Source organism: Choloepus didactylus, chromosome 11 (genome assembly GCF_015220235.1).
Source record: "Choloepus didactylus isolate mChoDid1 chromosome 11, mChoDid1.pri, whole genome shotgun sequence".
Lineage (NCBI taxonomy): Eukaryota > Metazoa > Chordata > Mammalia > Pilosa > Megalonychidae > Choloepus > Choloepus didactylus.
In genome coordinates, this window is record NC_051317.1 from 59401161 (window position 1) to 59419193 (window position 18033).

At 36.9% G+C, this 18033-nt stretch overlaps 1 protein-coding gene across 2 annotated transcripts in view; it reads right to left on the reverse strand.

Moving 5' to 3' along the window:
* The window catches only part of ZFR (zinc finger RNA binding protein), a 107506-nt gene that overhangs the window by 61142 nt on the left and 28331 nt on the right, over positions 1–18033 (reverse strand). For both annotated transcript variants that reach the window (XR_005210901.1, XM_037798809.1), the window contains exons 3-6: positions 11915–12197; positions 10271–10415; positions 8136–8354; positions 1401–1648 (exon numbers count right to left, since the gene is read on the reverse strand). Coding sequence is in view for 1 of the 2 variants with exons in the window: in XM_037798809.1 (XP_037654737.1) it covers positions 1401–1648; positions 8136–8354; positions 10271–10415; positions 11915–12197 (895 nt within the window). In the remaining variant the exon portion in view is untranslated. The remainder of the gene's footprint in view (positions 1–1400; positions 1649–8135; positions 8355–10270; positions 10416–11914; positions 12198–18033) is intronic.

The following is an 18033-nucleotide window of genomic DNA, read 5'->3' on the forward strand; positions in this document are numbered from 1 at the left end:
TAAATCTCTTAGATCCGCCTTTGCCACCTATGACATCATCTTCTCTAGACAGTCTTTGCAGAGCCTGAAAATTTCTTCAAATACTGAGACCACCAACGTTCTTGCTCCTTTTCATTGTTACTCAGATCCCTGCAAACATTCCCAAAATACCCATCCTGCTCTCCCCATGTAATCTCAATGGAAAGTATTTCCTATTATACTTGAAATAGGGAGAATGGTTTTATGTAACTAGCCACACATATTGAAATGTTCCCTAATTTGGTGTCAGTAACCAAGGGAATACCAGAAATTGGAAATACCCCCAAAATTCAGTACTAGAAAGTAGACAGAACTAATCCAGCAAATTAAAAAAAGATGGACAGAGATGCAAGACAGCAATAACTAGAAGACACTCTAGGGAGTCAAGATCTGGTCTTTTCAAATAGTATGTCTTTTATCTGCCAAACTTATCAAATTTTTATATAAAAACTAGACACAAAAATTAATAATAAATATGGTTGGAAGGGGAGTTGAACCCATTAGTTTTCACAAATAGACTTATGCCTAAATTATACATTTAGCAACTAGAAAACAAATAAAGGCAAAAAAGGAATAAAGTTTTTGCATACTTCCTTAGCTGATATTTTTGAAAAAGGCCCTTCCCTATACTTCTCTTATTTCCAAAGTTCCTATTCCCCTCAGAGGAGACTACAGAAACAAAGAATATTCTAATAAAGCCTATACAAAAGTCAGTCTCATTAGAAATGCAATCCTGGGAAAGTACAGATTATCGAAGAAAGTTATTTGAAGGTTTTCTACCAGAAAGACATTTTTCTTCTGCAATTTAGATGCTCCAAAAAAGAATACATTTGACAAAGTCCTCTCATACTTAATGCAAGTGTATAAAATTGAGTTGCCTCTATAGGCCCTTTTCAGCTATAAAATTTTATACACTCTCCATATGCAAAACAGACCTTGAAGAAGAGCTAAGAAAACCAGTAAGCAACTGTCTTAAGTAGAAGAGTTTGGTATAAAGGCTTTACAAAACAAGTTACAGATGGCAAGAAAGAAAAGAAAAACATTTCAATCTCACATCAGATCACAATTAATTTGAATACAAAACTTGGAAAGTTTTAAAGAGCAAAGTATCCTTCCTGAAAAAGTTCAATTTGCCCACTTTCATTCACATTCATAATCATATTTACAATTTTTTTCCCAAATAGAATTCTCATGTGTCAAACAAATAACTTTTTGAAAATGACCAGTTAGCTAAATATGTGTGACGTTACCTCTAAGTCAAAAGGAGAGAAAACGTAAACCTTGTTTGTAGGCACAAGATTTAGAAGATTAACCATACTTAACTATCAAAAATAACTACATTAAAGACTCATGTTAAAATATACAATATACAACATAAATACCTGTGGTCCAGCACAGCTGATCTTACAAACATCACAATAATGAATCTGGGGTGGTTTGGGAGGCTGTTTTGGTTTCAGTTGTTTATTTTGGAATGGTGCTTTTTTAGTAAAGGTGGTCCCTGTCCAGGCAGCTGTTGCAGCAGCAGCAGCTGCTGCTGCTGCTGCCTGCTTCTGTTGCTGCTGCTGCTGTTGGTAGTAGGAAGATGCAGCTGAATATACTGCTGCTTCATAACCTGAATAAGATGTACCTTATAAATAAAAATCAAACAAAGATTATGTTACATAATTATAAAAGGTCAAGTTAAAAGTCAGTTATAAATTTAAATTCAATAAATCCCATGAACAAAGGCAGGTTTACAAGTGCATATTTATAAATAATGTGTATCCTCATGGAACCTGGAGAAAATCTTATTTACCTTCTTTCTATATAAGTCAATCAGAGCATGCATTACATCACAGGTGTCATGGAGGTATAAACAGAAAGCAAAGGATTTGGTCCCTACCTTCAAGAAGCTTCTAGTTTAGCTGGAGGGATATGATACGGTGTTTGACAAACTCATTTGGTTACAGAACCTATTAATATTTCCCAAATAGATCTGAATACAATTTGGGAAGTGTTAGCTCTGATGAAGAGTCTGGACTCTGGTACTAGATAGGAAAAAGGAAACTAATCAAAGTAAGATTTGGCATGCTTGATGGCTAAGGGGAAAAAGAGATGAAAGAAGAGGAAAGCATCCAAAGATGACACCAAGATTTTGAGGTCCAGTGGCTGACTGATGGGGCTGTGCAACTGAGAAAGCCAAGAAGCTGACAGAAATTTGTTTGGGAAGCCAAGGTGATTAAAGTTTTGAAGTATCTGGATTCAGAGCTGGAGTTCTGATGACAATACAGGACAACAGAAACAGATTTTAGAATTAAAGATCAAATAAACTGGTTCTTGTCTTCTACCCCCAAAGGTGGAAAAGTACTGTTTTTCCTTGGTTAAAAATACAAATTTTCTAAAATTGATTGTGGTGACGAATGCACTACAATGTGATGATACTGTGACCCACTGATTGTATACTTTGGTTGCATTGTATGATGAATGTATCTCAACAAACTTGCATTTTTAAAAAAAGTATGGATACCCATTTCCATTAACCAATGGCTCTAATGAATAAGCATATTATGTTAACTACTGACGTACATGTTGTTTACGTTCAGTGATTTTACAGATTTTAAAATCTGTAGGAGTTTTAAATCTTGACAATTGCTATTTTATTTATACGCTTACCTCAAACTGGAAATACTATCCCTTCTCAACTAAGATGTCTGGCTACGTTGGTAGATTTCCTATTCATCGTTAAGTATTCCTATTAGAGTTCTTTTTTTCCCTTATGTGGTAATGGGTAGGCAAAGAGTTGTATAAGGCTCAAGAGAGAGACTCCTAGTTGCCAGAACAGTACAGAAGAACACTTAAGGAGAACTGAACTCTGTTTTCTCAAATGCAAATTGGCATACTGAAAAGTAAAAACTTCTGATCCACTGACTCCAATATATCTACATACACAGAGAATGTGTATGAAACATGAATCAGAAGGATGAGAATTAAACTGCGTAGGAAATCTGAATTACAGGAATCTGAAACTGGACATATCCAGGAAAGAAAGTAGTCAGGTGATGTCTGTGACAAGCCTTCTTAGACTTTTATGCAAGGTTATTATGTTATATAAATGTTTATGAGATTTTAAGATAACAGGGAAAACATCTGGAAATGGAAGTGGGAAGAAGTAGGAAAACATATCAGTAATAAGCAAATGACCAGAGAAGATGAAAACAAATTTGGTTAAAAAGGAAAACTCAACGGATCAATAAAACTTCACTGATCAGTCTTATGAATGTCCTCTATCACTTAAGAATGTGATTTAAAAAAACAAACAAAAAAAACCCATTAAGTCCACAGCCAAATGCTTTCAGGTTTATAGGCAAATACACAATACAGTTTAGATTTCACTCTAAAAGCAACACAAAATTGTTCAATTAAAATTAACAAAGCTATTTCTGGGTTATTATTCATTAGGACCATTATTTTTATATGAAATCTTTATAACAGACATTTTTCAAATGACCTGAGTCCTTCTGCATAGAAACTATTAAAATGCCATTTAAATATAACTTCATAAATTACTTATCAAGAAAATAAAAAGTGGAAAAGGGGCAACAGAGGCCTATTGTGCTAGATGACTAGGTCTTCTAGCTTTTTGTATTATTAAATTGAGAGCCCACAACATGGGAAGAAGTGTGCCAGACAAAGTGTAGTCTCAAAAGAGACCTATAAGGCAGGTATTACTATCCTTACTATAAAGTAAGGATAGTAAATTTACTAATTGAAAATATCAATTAATAAGCTATGCTATTGAACAGTCCAAGTATAATTTTAAGTTACACAGCATCAGGAACAAAAAACAACCATTTCAGTTAGTAAATCCATCAAGCTACAAGTTACCATTTACTAGAAACCAATATTCCAGAATTCCTCATTTTAATGAGTGAAAAAGAATAACTGACCCTAGTTGTAGCTGTCAAGAATTTCAGATGTGGAACTCAGAAGCCCAAACAAATGATTTCTCTGGACACAGAGACATTTCATACTGCATGTTACAGTCCTAAAAAAAGGGTGGATACTTTCTGACCTTGCAGTTCCATGTCTAGGGATTTATCCTAGGGAAACAATTGGACAAATGCATAAATCTTTATCTACAAGGATTTTTCACCCATTGTTTCCAGTTTTTCACAAATATAAAACTCAATGCCTAAAAGAGACATCTTAAAATATGGTACATCTACACAATAAAATACTATACAGCCATTAAAAATTATATATTTCTATGCATGGATCTTGGTTTCTAAGTATCACCACCTACTATAAGAAACCATGGTCCCTTAGCAAGATGGCTGATTATAAGTCTTGGGGAGGGAAACCATTAAGTATGTCTCTAACATCTTATTGTGCCAGAAAGGAAAGAAGTTCTCAAAGGCTAACGGGGCTTTGTTGAAGAGACTGGAGAACTGGTGTGCAGTAGATCCCACTGGCCAAATTTGGGACAATCTGAGCCTCAAAAAGAAAAATGTGAGCAATGGATTATAACACACTAAATAAAAAAAGAATGATTCCACAACACTAAAAAGAGGTAAGGGGATCCTCTTTAGAGAAGAATGCCTGCAAATGAATGTAAAAGGATTTTGCAACCACCACTGTAGTAATTGATTCAGTTAAGGATCTTCAAAGTATCTAACGCTATAGAATGAAAGGTAGCTGAGTAACAGGACAAAAGATTGCTAATTAGAAAGAGAAAAAGGTATCTATAACAGAAAGCTCTGGTGGTCACCAACTTAACCAGTGATTATACTTGACAATATCAGTAACAAAAAGCTGACATTATTACATGTGGTGATGAAATGGAAAACAGAAGTACACTTAAGTCATTCTCTTGCCCAAAAAGTTGCCCAAGTCTAAACATGAAGAAATCATCAGATAAATCCAGATTGTGGGATATTCTACAAGAAACTGGGCTAAACTCTTCAAAAATGTCAGTCATAAGAGATACAATAAAAGTAGAGGGATTAGAAGAAACCAACAAGATAATGACAACCATTTACAATCCACGATCCTTGACTGAACCCTGAATTTAAAACAAAGAACACACACACACACACACACACACACACACACACAAAAAGCCCAGTCATAAAAAGACAAGTTCAATTCCTTGGCATTGTGGTTTTATAAAACAATGTCCCTATTCCTAGTATATACATGCTGAAGAATTCAGGGCAAAGCATCACGTTGTCTGCAACTTATAAAATACATTGCTGAACCATTTGAAAATGTTTTTCAGAGACAGGAGAGATAAAGTAAACGTGAAAAATATTACAAATTAATCAATCTAGGTGAATGATATATGGGTGGTCATTGTATTATTCTTTCAACTTTTCTACAGAATTAAAATTTTCCAAAATAAAAAACTGGGGAAAAATATTCACCCAAAGAATGACATATCTCTATACTTAAGGATGTGGAAGGATATTCACAATGAGAAGAAAGCAGTGAACAGAATAACATGTATAAAACAAAACCACTTTTATAAAAAATCACGATATTCACATATGTATTCTCCCAAGGGGAGAAGTACAGAAAAACATGCAGTAAATCTAAATGGAAGTTACTCAAGGGGTAGACTTTCAGTGATTTAAATTTTTTTTTCTTTTTCTGTATCTATAGTTTCCAATTCTAAAATACCGATGTTACTCATCTAACTAGTAAACCAAAAATTATCTCCATTCTGTGTAAGGTACGTTCAATTAAGCCGAGCTGGACACAGCTAGAGACAGAAAAGAGGGAGAAGGACACATGTAAAAGAGAAATAAAGAATAGGAAAGGATGCTATGGTAGTTGACACTTATGTGAACATTTAAGAAAATGTGTACAATTAGATTTCATTGCAATATCCCAATTACAGTTATAACTGGCTAACCAGATAGAGAGGCAAAAAATGGGCAATCTGGAATGAGAGAACTAATAATAATAAATTTTTTTTTTTGAACCTTAACAAAAGATTTGTTTTTGAACCTTAACAAAAGATTGCTTTCCTAAATAGGGAACATCCTGGACTGTTTCTTAAATAGATTAAAACATACTTCTCCTTTGAGAACTACCAACTTAATAGGCCAAGCCCTCGATCTTGGGGCTTGCCCTTATGAAGCTTATTACTACAAAGGACAGGATAAGCCTACTTATAATTGTGCCTATGAGTCACCCCCAGAGAACCTCTTTTGTCACTCAGATGTAGTCTCTTTCTTTAAGCCAACTCACCAGGTAAACTACACCCCACCCACCCACCCACCCACACACACGTGGGATATGACTCCAGGTGTAAATCTCCCTGGCAACGTGGGACATGACTCCCAGGGATGAGCCTGGACCTGGCATCGTGGGATTGAGAAAACCTTCTTGACCAAAAGGGGGAAGATAAAATGAAACAAAATAGCTTCAATGGCTGAGAGATTTCAAATGAAGTTAAGAAGTCATTCTGGAGGTTATTCTTACGTGCCATATACATATCCCTTTTTAGTTTTTAGTGTTTTGGGATAGCTAGAAGGAAATACCTGAAACTGTTGAACTGCAACCTAGTAGCCTTGTTTCTTGAAGATTGTATAACTATACAGCTTACACGGTATGACTCTGTGATTGTGAAAAAACCTTTTGGTTCCACTCCCTTTATTCTGTGTACGGACAGATGAGTAGAAAAATGGGGACAAAAACTAAATGAATGAGGGGGGAAGAGAATGAGAAATTCTGGGTGTCCTTTTCCACATCATTTTTATTCTTGAGTAATGAAAATGTTCAAAAATTGATTGAAGTGATGAATGAACAACTACATCATGGTACTGTGAACTGATGGTATACTTTGGATGATTGTAAAGTATGTGAATATACCTCAATAAAACTGAATTAAAAAAAAAATGCAAACATCCTTCTCCACCCTAACTCTAGATCCTTATTCTCTAGCCCGTCAAGAGTTCTCACAGCCAATAACGTCTCCAATTTATTTTCACATGGTTGCCAGTTAACTTACAAATCTGCTCACACTGCTCCCTCTCTTAAGATCTCCTCTTCGGCACCTTTTACACCCCCAAGATAGACAGACACCACAGCAGAGCATACAAGGCTTTTCATTCTCTGACATTTCCAGCCTAATTTCCTGATATTTACCAAACTTATCCTATCCTCCAGCCACATCAAATTGTTGTTCCCAAATACTCGATGCCTTCCTACTTCACCACTGAATCCCTACCACTCAGGACAGCATCTGACACAGAGTAAGAGGTTAAGAAATCTCTGAGAAATGCAAAAGGCTTTTGCTAGGCTTTTGACACCCATGCACAAAAAAGAATGAAGAGGGAAGAACTGAAATTGCATAAGTCACCTTAAATTTTCCATGGAACAAGAGAGGGCATTAAGGAATAAATAAAAATGCAAAACAACAACAAACCATACAGCAGTAAGGCCGAGTGTCAACAAAAGTATGATTTTAATCACTACAGTATACCAAGTATCTCAGCTGAAAACAGCAAGAGTAGGGGACACAGTAGGAGGGTTTAAGTTATCATACTTATTCAGGGAAAATAAATGATTATTTAAGGAAAATAAAGCTACTCTGTCCTTCCAAGAGACGTTTTATAACCATCATCTCAGGGATCTTTAAAAAATGCTACCCAATATTTTTGAGATTACTTATTCTTGATAATAAATATGAAGAAACATATTTGAGGGTCAAAATAAACCATATAAATATGTCAGTGGTATTCCCTAAGTGTTAACCTAAAGTTTTCAAATTCATTTGGAAGAGTCAGAAATGATCCCAAAAAATATTGGGTGTTATTTCCTCTAATTGCAAAGCTAAACCCAAGACTCATGACTAGGTTTCAAATCCCCAAAGAGCATTTTATACTCTACAAGCTCCCAGTTTAAAAAAAAGGGGGTGGGGGGTGGGGAGGTGAGTGCATACAATTTACAGTATGAACTATTTATCATATTATGCATAAATATTTATATTAACATCTATCAATTATTTCAATTCTCAATATCAGGAATAAGACAGTTCCACAGAAAATCAACACAGTTGCTAGTAAGTCTCTTTCTAATTTGTTTACTCATTTACTATAACATGGTTTAACACAGTTTATCAGTCTTACCAGAATAAGTAACTGCTGTGGTACTATAAGTAGCACTCTGAGTATAAGATGGTACCACAGTGGCCGCAGCTGCTACTGGCTGTACGGTGGAGGATACAGGATAAATGGAAAAAGTTGTAGTAGCTGGACTTGGTGTGGCTGGTTTTATGGCTGTCACTTGTCGAGTTTGCTGGGCTTGAGTATATTGAGTTGCACCTTGGCTATAACCTGCTTTGGGGGCTAAATGGGAAAAGAAACATCAGAAAATGAGAAGACTGAGCTGCCACAGTTATTGTACCACAGATATTGCACCAATAGCGTTAAAAACTAAAAAAAAAAAATAGGTGCAAACATCATTAACTGTATTATGCCTACCATTTCTTCTTCGCAAAAGGGATACAATTCTATCAAAATGCATAAAATATAACACCTACATAAATTAATTTAGTGGTCTTTCCCAAATGCTTTCTACATATTTTCAAAATGGTAGTCTGGCAAAAATTTAAAACTAACCGAAACATTAGTACTACTTACAACTGGTGAAATAAACAGGTTTTCAGGAAAGGAGTGTGTGTGTGTGTGTGTGTGTGTGTGTTTTTAGAGTAGCCAGTCTACTTAACAGTTAATGTTGGGAACAGAAAGAGAAGCACAAAGTACATGTTTCAATTCACGATGAAAATTTCGATGCTTAATTAGATCAAACTTGTTCACATACCATTTCACTGCATTTTACTGATTTATCTGTACTGACTTTCAACATTATTCTAACTCACAAGGCACTATTGTCTTTATTCTTCAAATGCCAATACTTGCTTGCTTGTTCCTTTCTTAATGGCTACCATTAATATTTCCGTTAAACCCTCTGCTGCCTTTGATCATATGCAAAACAAATGTATACTTTAAGAATTTTATGAGCCTTATCACCAATCATTAAATTAATAATTAATCACTTATTAACAATGACTAAAGCATACAAATGGAATTTCTAACAAAGGCACAAATATTGGGGCAAAACCCATTTTATGCTCTAGTAATTAAAAGTACCGTAAACACTTAAGAGTTTATAAAACTTGTTATCTATATCCAGTAATGGTATGTGACTCACACAACACAGATGTAGACAACATTTTACAGAGAGGAAACTTATGTTCAGGAGTTAATAAATGACTTACAAAAGTCATAGTCAATGTTAGAATTCAAACTAAATCACTGTCTTTTGCCTCTTAAGATAATTCAGTGCTCTTAAACACAATCTAAGCTCGGTAATTAACCAAGAAATTCATAACAGATTACTCTACCCAGCAAATCAATAGGGAAGAGACCATAAAAGTCAGGGTCATTATAATTCAAAAGATTCTTAAATCACTTTTAAGAGAGTCATAAAAATCTTAGAAATTCTAGGGACCCAAGAGATATCTGGGTTAAATACTCCATTTACAAATAGGAAAACAGAAATGAAGAGTTTGTAAGAATCACTTGCCCAGGGGAGTGGTAAAGCCAGTTCTGGATGCCAATTCTCTCCTAATCCAAGATTCTACTCACACCTTTATGATCCTTCAACAATTATTAAAATAAAGGAGATGCCCTCACTTTCAGAGAGCTTGGTTTTAAAAGTTCTCAATTAAATCTTTGGGAAAAATCTCTCTCTTCATCCTACAAATATGTAGGATTCTTGCAAACAAAACACCTCTGCATGTGGACCATTACATACGCTCTAATACCAACTATCTTTACAGATCAGTGAAAGATGAATTACAAGTATGGACCTCTAAAGAGTCTCCATTGTTACAATGTCAGCCAGCAATATGTTCTGTTAGGTAAAGACAATAATGTGGACTGAAGTTATCATCACAGTTTCTTCCGTACAGTTTTTTTCAGCATGAAGGGAACTATAAGTTGAAGACAAGAAATGGAGTACATTTCCAGAAGAGAAGGATATGATTATGAATTGCCTCCACTGCCTTGTCTCTCTGTGTGACTAAAAGACCCTTCTAGCAAGGGAAGAGGACATAGCTAGACCCTGCCTCTGAAGGTGGTGTAACATAACTAGATGAATGCAAAAGTGTATGTTCATTAAAAAATTCAGTTAAAAAGTTTAATTGAATTAAACTATTTCAGTAATTTATGACAAAACTATGTATGTTACCAAAACCCACCTGTCTGATAGTAGGTTTCAGCAACAGAAGGCTGAGGCTGGGCAGCAGCAGCTACAGCAGCAGCAGTTGCTGTTGGTTGTTGGTAGTACTGCTTACTATCATAAGCTACAGCAGGAGCTGTGGATCTTACATATGAGTATGAATCCTAAAGAAAAGGAATGAAAGGAGTGAAGTGATAGGAAACAAACGTCTTTACTATATAAAAGTCCAATAAAAGAAAACAACAACAACAACAAAAACTATGTACCCAGACCTATATATGAGAGTCAAATTCAGTACAAAGGGGATTCATTTTAGCCTTCATCCAATAAGATCAAAATCATTTCAAGCAGCATGTTAAACTTTTTTCAATCAGAAAAGTCACAGAAACATTTCTAAATACTACTTATTTAAAATCTAATTAATTTTATTTAAAAATTCATGGCAGTTTCGACTTAAAGATGGATCCCACAGTATTAGATAAAAAGACCTTTGTGTTCTAAGATTTGTGATTATTCCAGCTTTCTTTTTCATGTCTATCATTAATACAATGATAAGAAGGAGTTTCCAGGTCAAGGGGGCAGGGAAGGGAGTGTCAGAGGGAAGGAACACGATACATAAAGCCCTAAGGCACTGAAAGAACAAGGTGAGGTAGGTGAATCCTGGTGCTGCATAAAGTAAGGAGAAGTGGGAAGTTATGCAAGCGTAAGGCAGGGCCTAGAAAATGATGGGCTTCCAAACCCTATTAAAGACAATGGAATGGAATACATTCTGTCTCTGGCATAATGAAACACAATCACATATGTCAAAAGGAATTCCAAAGTTTAGTAACTTGTCAAATACTAATAGAAAAGATGAATGTTGTTGATTTAAATGTCAATTTCTTTCTCACAAAGTAAATCACTATGCTTTAGAAAGAATATAGAAAAACTGGGGGAAGTCCAGAAGGAACAAAAGTTTAAAAAATAGATCCTAAAGACAAAACAAAGACAAAAATGGGTTAAAGGAGTTAGAACCAAATTTAATTAATTAACCAAGTAGTAATCCAGTGCTGTTTTCAAACATAATACTGTAAAGACAATTATATCTTTACCTCTGCGTAAGACCAAACAAGAAGCCAACTGGAGGAATAAAAGCATGATCAATTTCTGTTATATACTAAGAAAGTATACCCTGACAGGAGGAATGCACAGGCAGACTTTCCTACCCTTGATAACTGTCAAGCAGACAATATGTAATTTGTCTGTTCTACATAGCTTAGGTCCATGGTTCTCAAAATAGGAGACACGGCAGTGTTCGTAGCTGATACGTAATGCCACAGTACAAACAAGGGCATCTTCCCTAAATCTTAATTTTCTGAGAAATTTGGGATAAAAATTAAAATATTTAACCAGTAATTAATGTAAAACTTTAAAAATTAAATCAAATACAGCTGTATAATAGAGTAAAATGGACTACTGCAGGAGGCAGCATTGACACAAAGCAAACTGAAAGAAAAGTTAATGCTTAGACTATGTGCTCAAACTACCTAAGAATACACATTTACTTCCCAGTATCAAGAGGCATATTTTAGAAGAACAAACTTTGAGAAGCACTGACTTGGACAATTATGTCACATACTGGGAACACTGAAACCTATATGATAAGGGAATTGACTTTTTTTACCTGGTAGTTTTGTGTAGTAGCTGGGGGTGGTGGCGGTGGTGCTTCTTGTTGCCTCTGGGTATAACCATAATCAGTTGCTGTGTGTGCAGTGGGATAGCCTCCATAAGCAGCAGCTGTTGCAGCTGCTGCAACAGCTACTGGAGCAGGTCTGGCAACTGCAACTGTAGCGGCTGCTGGTGCATAGGCAGCAGTAACTGTGTGAGCAGCTACTGGAGCCTGATGGACAGTGTAGCTAGCAACTGTAGTTGGATGAGAATAGGCTACACCCGAAGCTGGTTGCTGGCTATAGTATGGAATAAAAAAATAAACATAATACAATTTAACTTTAAAATATAGGAGTTCAATCAACTTAAAAAGCACATTTTCAAGTAATTTAATCATGAACTAAAGACAACCAAGTATTTGAACTTAATAAACCTCTTACTACTGTATACATTACATCCAGTAATTTTCATTCCTTAATCTAAATATAACATATTCATACATATTATCTTTCAGATCATAGATCATATCACAAAGCAGGGATGACAATTTGGAATAAGCAGTATTAGGAAGAAAACAAAAATCTGATTGTTCAAATAAGGAATTTTTAAAAGTTACTTATTGTATGTAAAGCCCTTTATTATGTTTTATAGTTTTAAAAATCTCTACAAAGAAATCAGGACAGAAATAAAATGTATTCTAACTCTAATCAGGGAGAAAACTTAAGGTAGAAACTATTACTCAATTAACTTAAGAAATATCTCTTGCTCTAGGGCAGTGACTCTCAACTCGGGGAGATTTTGCTTCCCAGGGACATTTGGACATGTCTGGAGACATTTTTGATTGTCACAACTGGGGGAAGAAGGAGCCTAGCATCTGATGTCATCTAGTGCGTAGAGGCCAGGGATGCTGTTACACATCTCACAATGCACAAGACAGCCCCCCATAACAAAGAATTATCCAAAGAATGTCAAAAGTGCCAAGGTTAAGGAAATCCTATCCTAGGATAAAATGAAATATTATTTTAGATAATTTTTCCAGCGTGTAGGCAAAATTTTGTTATACATATTTATTTTTCTCTTAAAGGAGACCTAAGTAAGTCAGACGCTTGGCAATCTAACAATTTAAACCTCAAAGAGACAAAAGCATTTTCCAAAACAGTGTATCAAACAATTTACAGCTAAAATTCTAAGAGTAATATATCTAACTTTAAAACTTTTAAAACCAATGGCCTCTCTCTCTCTACCTAAGCCAACTTGAAAGGTGAAATCACTGCCCTCCCCGCTACGTGGGATCAGACACCCAAGGGAGTGAATCTCCCTGGCAACGTGGAATATGACTCCCGGGAAGGAATGTAGACCCGGCATCGTGGGATGGAGAACATCTTCTTGACCAAAAGGGGGATGTGAAAGGCAATGAAATAAGCTTCAGTGGCAGAGAGATTCCAAAAGGAGCCGAGAGGTCACTCTGGTGGGCACTCACTCTGGTGGGCACTCTTATGCACAATTTAGACAACCCTTTTTAGGTTCTAATTAATTGGGGTAGCTGGTGGTAGATACCTGAAACTATCAAACTACAACCCAGAACCCATGAATCCTGAAGACGACTGTATAACAATGTAGCTTATGAGGGGTGACAATGGGATTGGGGAAGCCATAAGAACCACACTCCCCTTTGCCTAGTTTATGGATGGATGAGTAGAAAAATAGGGGAAGGAAACAAACAAACAAACAAACAGACAAAGGCACCCAGTGTTCCTTTTTACTTTAATTGTTCTTTTTCACGTTAATTATTATTCTTGCTATTTTTGTGTGTGTGCTAATGAAGGTGTCAGGGATTGATTTAGGTGATGAATGTACAACTATGTAATGGTACTGTGAACAATCAAATGTACGATTTGTTTTGTAAAAAAAAAAACCAATGGCCTACGGATGTTAGCATATGAAAGTGTATTCTTGTTCTAGGTTCTCTGAGAAACACACCTGCAATTCCACTTGCTAATGCAGTATTACCAAGGCAGAAATGGCTTCTATAAAAAGGAGAGGCCCAAAAGTTGACCACAAAATTTTAATATGAGCTAACAAAAGAAAAACACAAAAATTTTACATAAGCTGAAGCTGCACTAATAAACTAGAGTATCTGATTCATGGGTTATAGCACAGATATTTTACAATGGTGTACACAGAAATATGGTACAGAATTAAAATTTGGGGCCATCGTATTTTAACTGTATTACAGAAAACACAGATAAATTGGGGGTGTATCCAAAGGAAATCAATATGAAGCTTATAGATCTGTGTGTTATTTCACACATGAATTGGAAGACTGGCTGACATTCAAACTAGAAATGGTGACTGAGGGAAACATGATAGCTGCCTTCTAAGAAGAAACTTACTCCATGTTGCTCCAGAGAACAGAACTAGAACCAATGGATAGAAGTTACAGGGAGGCAGATTTCAGCCCAATATGGAAAAGAAAACAAAACAAAACAAAAAACCTTAATACTTAGAACAGAGTCCAAAGAAACTCTTACAATCTCTATTTGGATAAGGATTTCCATATTTTGATACTAAAATCAGCAGAAAATTTCTACATATTTGCAAATTACAAGATAGGAAATGGAAGTTTACATTATAATAGTGGGAAACTGGAATTGACATTTACTGTGGATAATTCCACATCCTTAAGAAAAAATGCTAATAAACATGCTGTACTTCTCCAAAACTCCTAGAACTGAGAAAAAGAATTATATATAAGTATAAATACACCAATTCTTATTTATTATTAGGGTTAAGATTTCAAGCATCCTGACTATAATGGATAGGAGGGATTCTGGTTATATAAAAATTCAAAGTCTTAGATTCCTACACTGTTTCCATTCATGCTGCCACTCCTTATCCACTATCTTTCCCCATTTCTTGGTCACCAAAACTTGTCCTATAAGATAAAAAGAAGGATGGGAAGAGAGGGAGAATGTCAAGTCAACTAGGCAGACATTTTAACTTACACTACATCTGATCCTAATCTTAAAGTTCATGCAACCAGGAAGGGATGACCATATGCTCCGGTTAATGTCTACTGTCCCAGTGTAATTATTAAAGGCAATCTCCCGGGAGGGGGCGGGGCAAGATGGCGGAGTGGTGAGGTGTATGTTTTAGTTACTCCTCCAGGGAAGTAGGTAGAAGGCCAGGAACTGCGTGGACTGGACACCGCAGAGCAATTTGACTTTGGGCATACTTCATACAACACTCATGAACACGTGGAACTGCTGAGATCAGCGAAATCTGTAAGTTTTTGCGGCCAGGGGACCCGTGCCCCTCCCTGCCAGGCTCAGTCCCGTGGGAGGAGGGGCCATCGGTGCTGGGAACGAGGAGGGAGAACTGCAGTGGTGGCTCTTATTGGAAACTCATTCTACTGATACAAACTCCAATTATAGATAGACTAAGACCAGACACCAGAGAGGGGGAGCAGCCAGCTTGGCAGAGAGGAGATAGGGATAGCAAAAAACAGCAAGAAAAACTCCAAAATAAAAGTGGAGGCTTTTTTGGAGTTCTGGTGAACATAGAAAGGGGAAGGGCAGAGCTCAGACCCTGGGCTCATATGCAAATCCAGAAGAAAAACAGTCTCTCTGCCCCCTGGACCTTTCCTTAATGGCCCTAATTGCTTTGTCTCTTAGCATTTCAATAACCCATTAGATCTGTGAGGAGGGCCCCCCTTTTTTTAAAATCTTTTTTTTCTTTTTCTGAAACAATTACTCTAAGAAGCCCAATACAGAAAGCTTTAAAGACCTGCAATTTGGGCAGGTCAAGACAAGAGAAGAACTAAGAGAGCCCTGAGACAAAAGACAATAATCCAGTGGCTGAGAAAATTCACTAAACACCACAACTTCCCAAGAAAAGGGGGGTGTCCTCTCACAGCCATCATCCTGGTGGACAGGGAACACTCTGCCCATTGCCGGCCCGACAGCCCTGAGCTGCTCCAGACAACCCAATGTTACAGAAGGGCTTCCAATAACAAACACACACCACAAAATTGGGCATGGACATTAGCCTTCCCTGCACCCTCAGCTGGTTGTCCCAGAGTTGGGAAGGCAGAGGAGCGTGAATTAACACATCCCATTCAGCCATCCTTTCAGCAGACTGGGAGCCTCCCTACACAGCCCTGCAGCCCAGAATTGCTCTGGGGGGACGGCACTCACCTGTGACATAGCACAGTCATCCCTCAACAGAGGACCAGGGGGTGCACGGCCTGGAAGAGGGACCCACTCGCAAGTCTCAGGGGCCATACGCCAATACCAAGGACTTGGGGGTCAGCGGCAGAGACAAACTGAGGCAGGACTGAACTGAAGGATTAGACTATTGCAGCAGCTTTAAAACTCCAGGAAGACCAGAGAGATTTGATTGTTAGAGCCGCATCCTCTTCCTGACCCCCCAGACACACGCCCCATATACAGGGCGGGCAACACCAACTACACACGCAAGGTTGGTACACTAATTGGACCCCACAAGACGCACTCCCCCACTCACCACAAAGACAAAGCGGGGGAGAACTGGCTTGAGGGGAACAGGTGGCTCGTGGAAGCCACCTGCTGGTTAGTTATAGAAAGTGTACTCCATGAAGCTGTAGATCTGACAAATTAGAGATAAGGATTTCAATCGGTCTACAAATCCTAAAAGAACCCTATCAAGTTAAGCAAATGTCAAGAGGCCAAAAACAACAGAAAAATTTAAAGCATATGAAAAAACCAGATGATACAGATAACCCAAGCCCAAGCACTTAAATCAAAAGATCAGAGGAGAGACAGTACCTGGAGCAGTTAATCAAAGAACTAAAGATGAACGATGAGACCATGGCACAGGATATAAAGGACATGAAGAAGAGCATGGCACAGGATATAAAGGATATCAAGAAGATCCTAGAAGAGCATAAAGAAGACATTGCAAGAGGAAATAAAAAAAATAGATGATCTTATGAAAATAAAAGAAACTGCTGGCCAAATTAAAAAGATTCTGGATACTCATAGGACAAGACTAGAAGAAGCTAAACAACGAATCAGTGACCTGGAAGATGACAGAATGGAAAATGAAAGAAGAAAGAATGGGGGAAAAATCGAAATGGACCTCAGGCATATGACAGGTAATAGAAAACGTCCAAATATAAGACTCACTGGTGTTCCAGAAGGGAAAGAGAAGGGTAAAGGTCTAGGAAGAGTATTCAAAGAAATTGTTGGGGAAAATTTCCCAAATCTTCTAAACACCATAAATACACAAATCATAAATGCCCAGTGAACTTCAAATAGAATAAATCCAAATAAACCTACTCCGAGACATATTCTGATCACACTGTCAAACATGGAAGACAAGGAGCAAGTTCTGAAAGCAGCAAGCGAAAAGCAATTCACCACATACAAAGGAAACAGCATAAGACTAAGTAGTGACTACTCTGCAGCCACCATGGAAGCCAAAAGGCAGTGGCGTGACATATTTAAAATTCTGAGAAAAATTTCCAACCAAGAGTACTTTATCCAGCAAAGCTCTCCTTCAAATTTGAGGGACAGCTTAATTTTTCACAGACAAACAGATGCTGAGAGAATTTGCTAACAAGAGACCTGCCCTACTGAAGACACTAAAGGGAGCCCTACAGACAGAGAGATTCAGTATGGGTACATTAAAGGATATTAATAGAGAGAGGGGAAAAAATATATATGACAAACATAAACCAAAGGATAAGATGGCTAATTCAAGAAATGCCTTCACGGTCATAACGTTAAATGTAAATGGATTAAACTCCCCAATTAAAAGATATACATTCACAGAATGGATAAAAAAAAAAGAACGATCAATATATTACATACAAGAGACTCATCTTAGACACAGGAACACAAAGAAATTGAAAGTGAAAGGATGGAAAAAATATTTCATGCAAGCTACAGCCAAAAGAAAGCAGGGGTAGCAATATTAATCTGAGATAAAATAGACTTCAAATGCAAGGATGTTATGAGAGACAAAGAAGGCCACTACATACTAATAAAAGGGGCAATTCAACAAGAAGAAATAACAATCATAAATGTTTATGCACCCAATCAAGGGGGCACAAAATACATGAGACAAACACTGGCAAAACTAAAGGAAGCAATC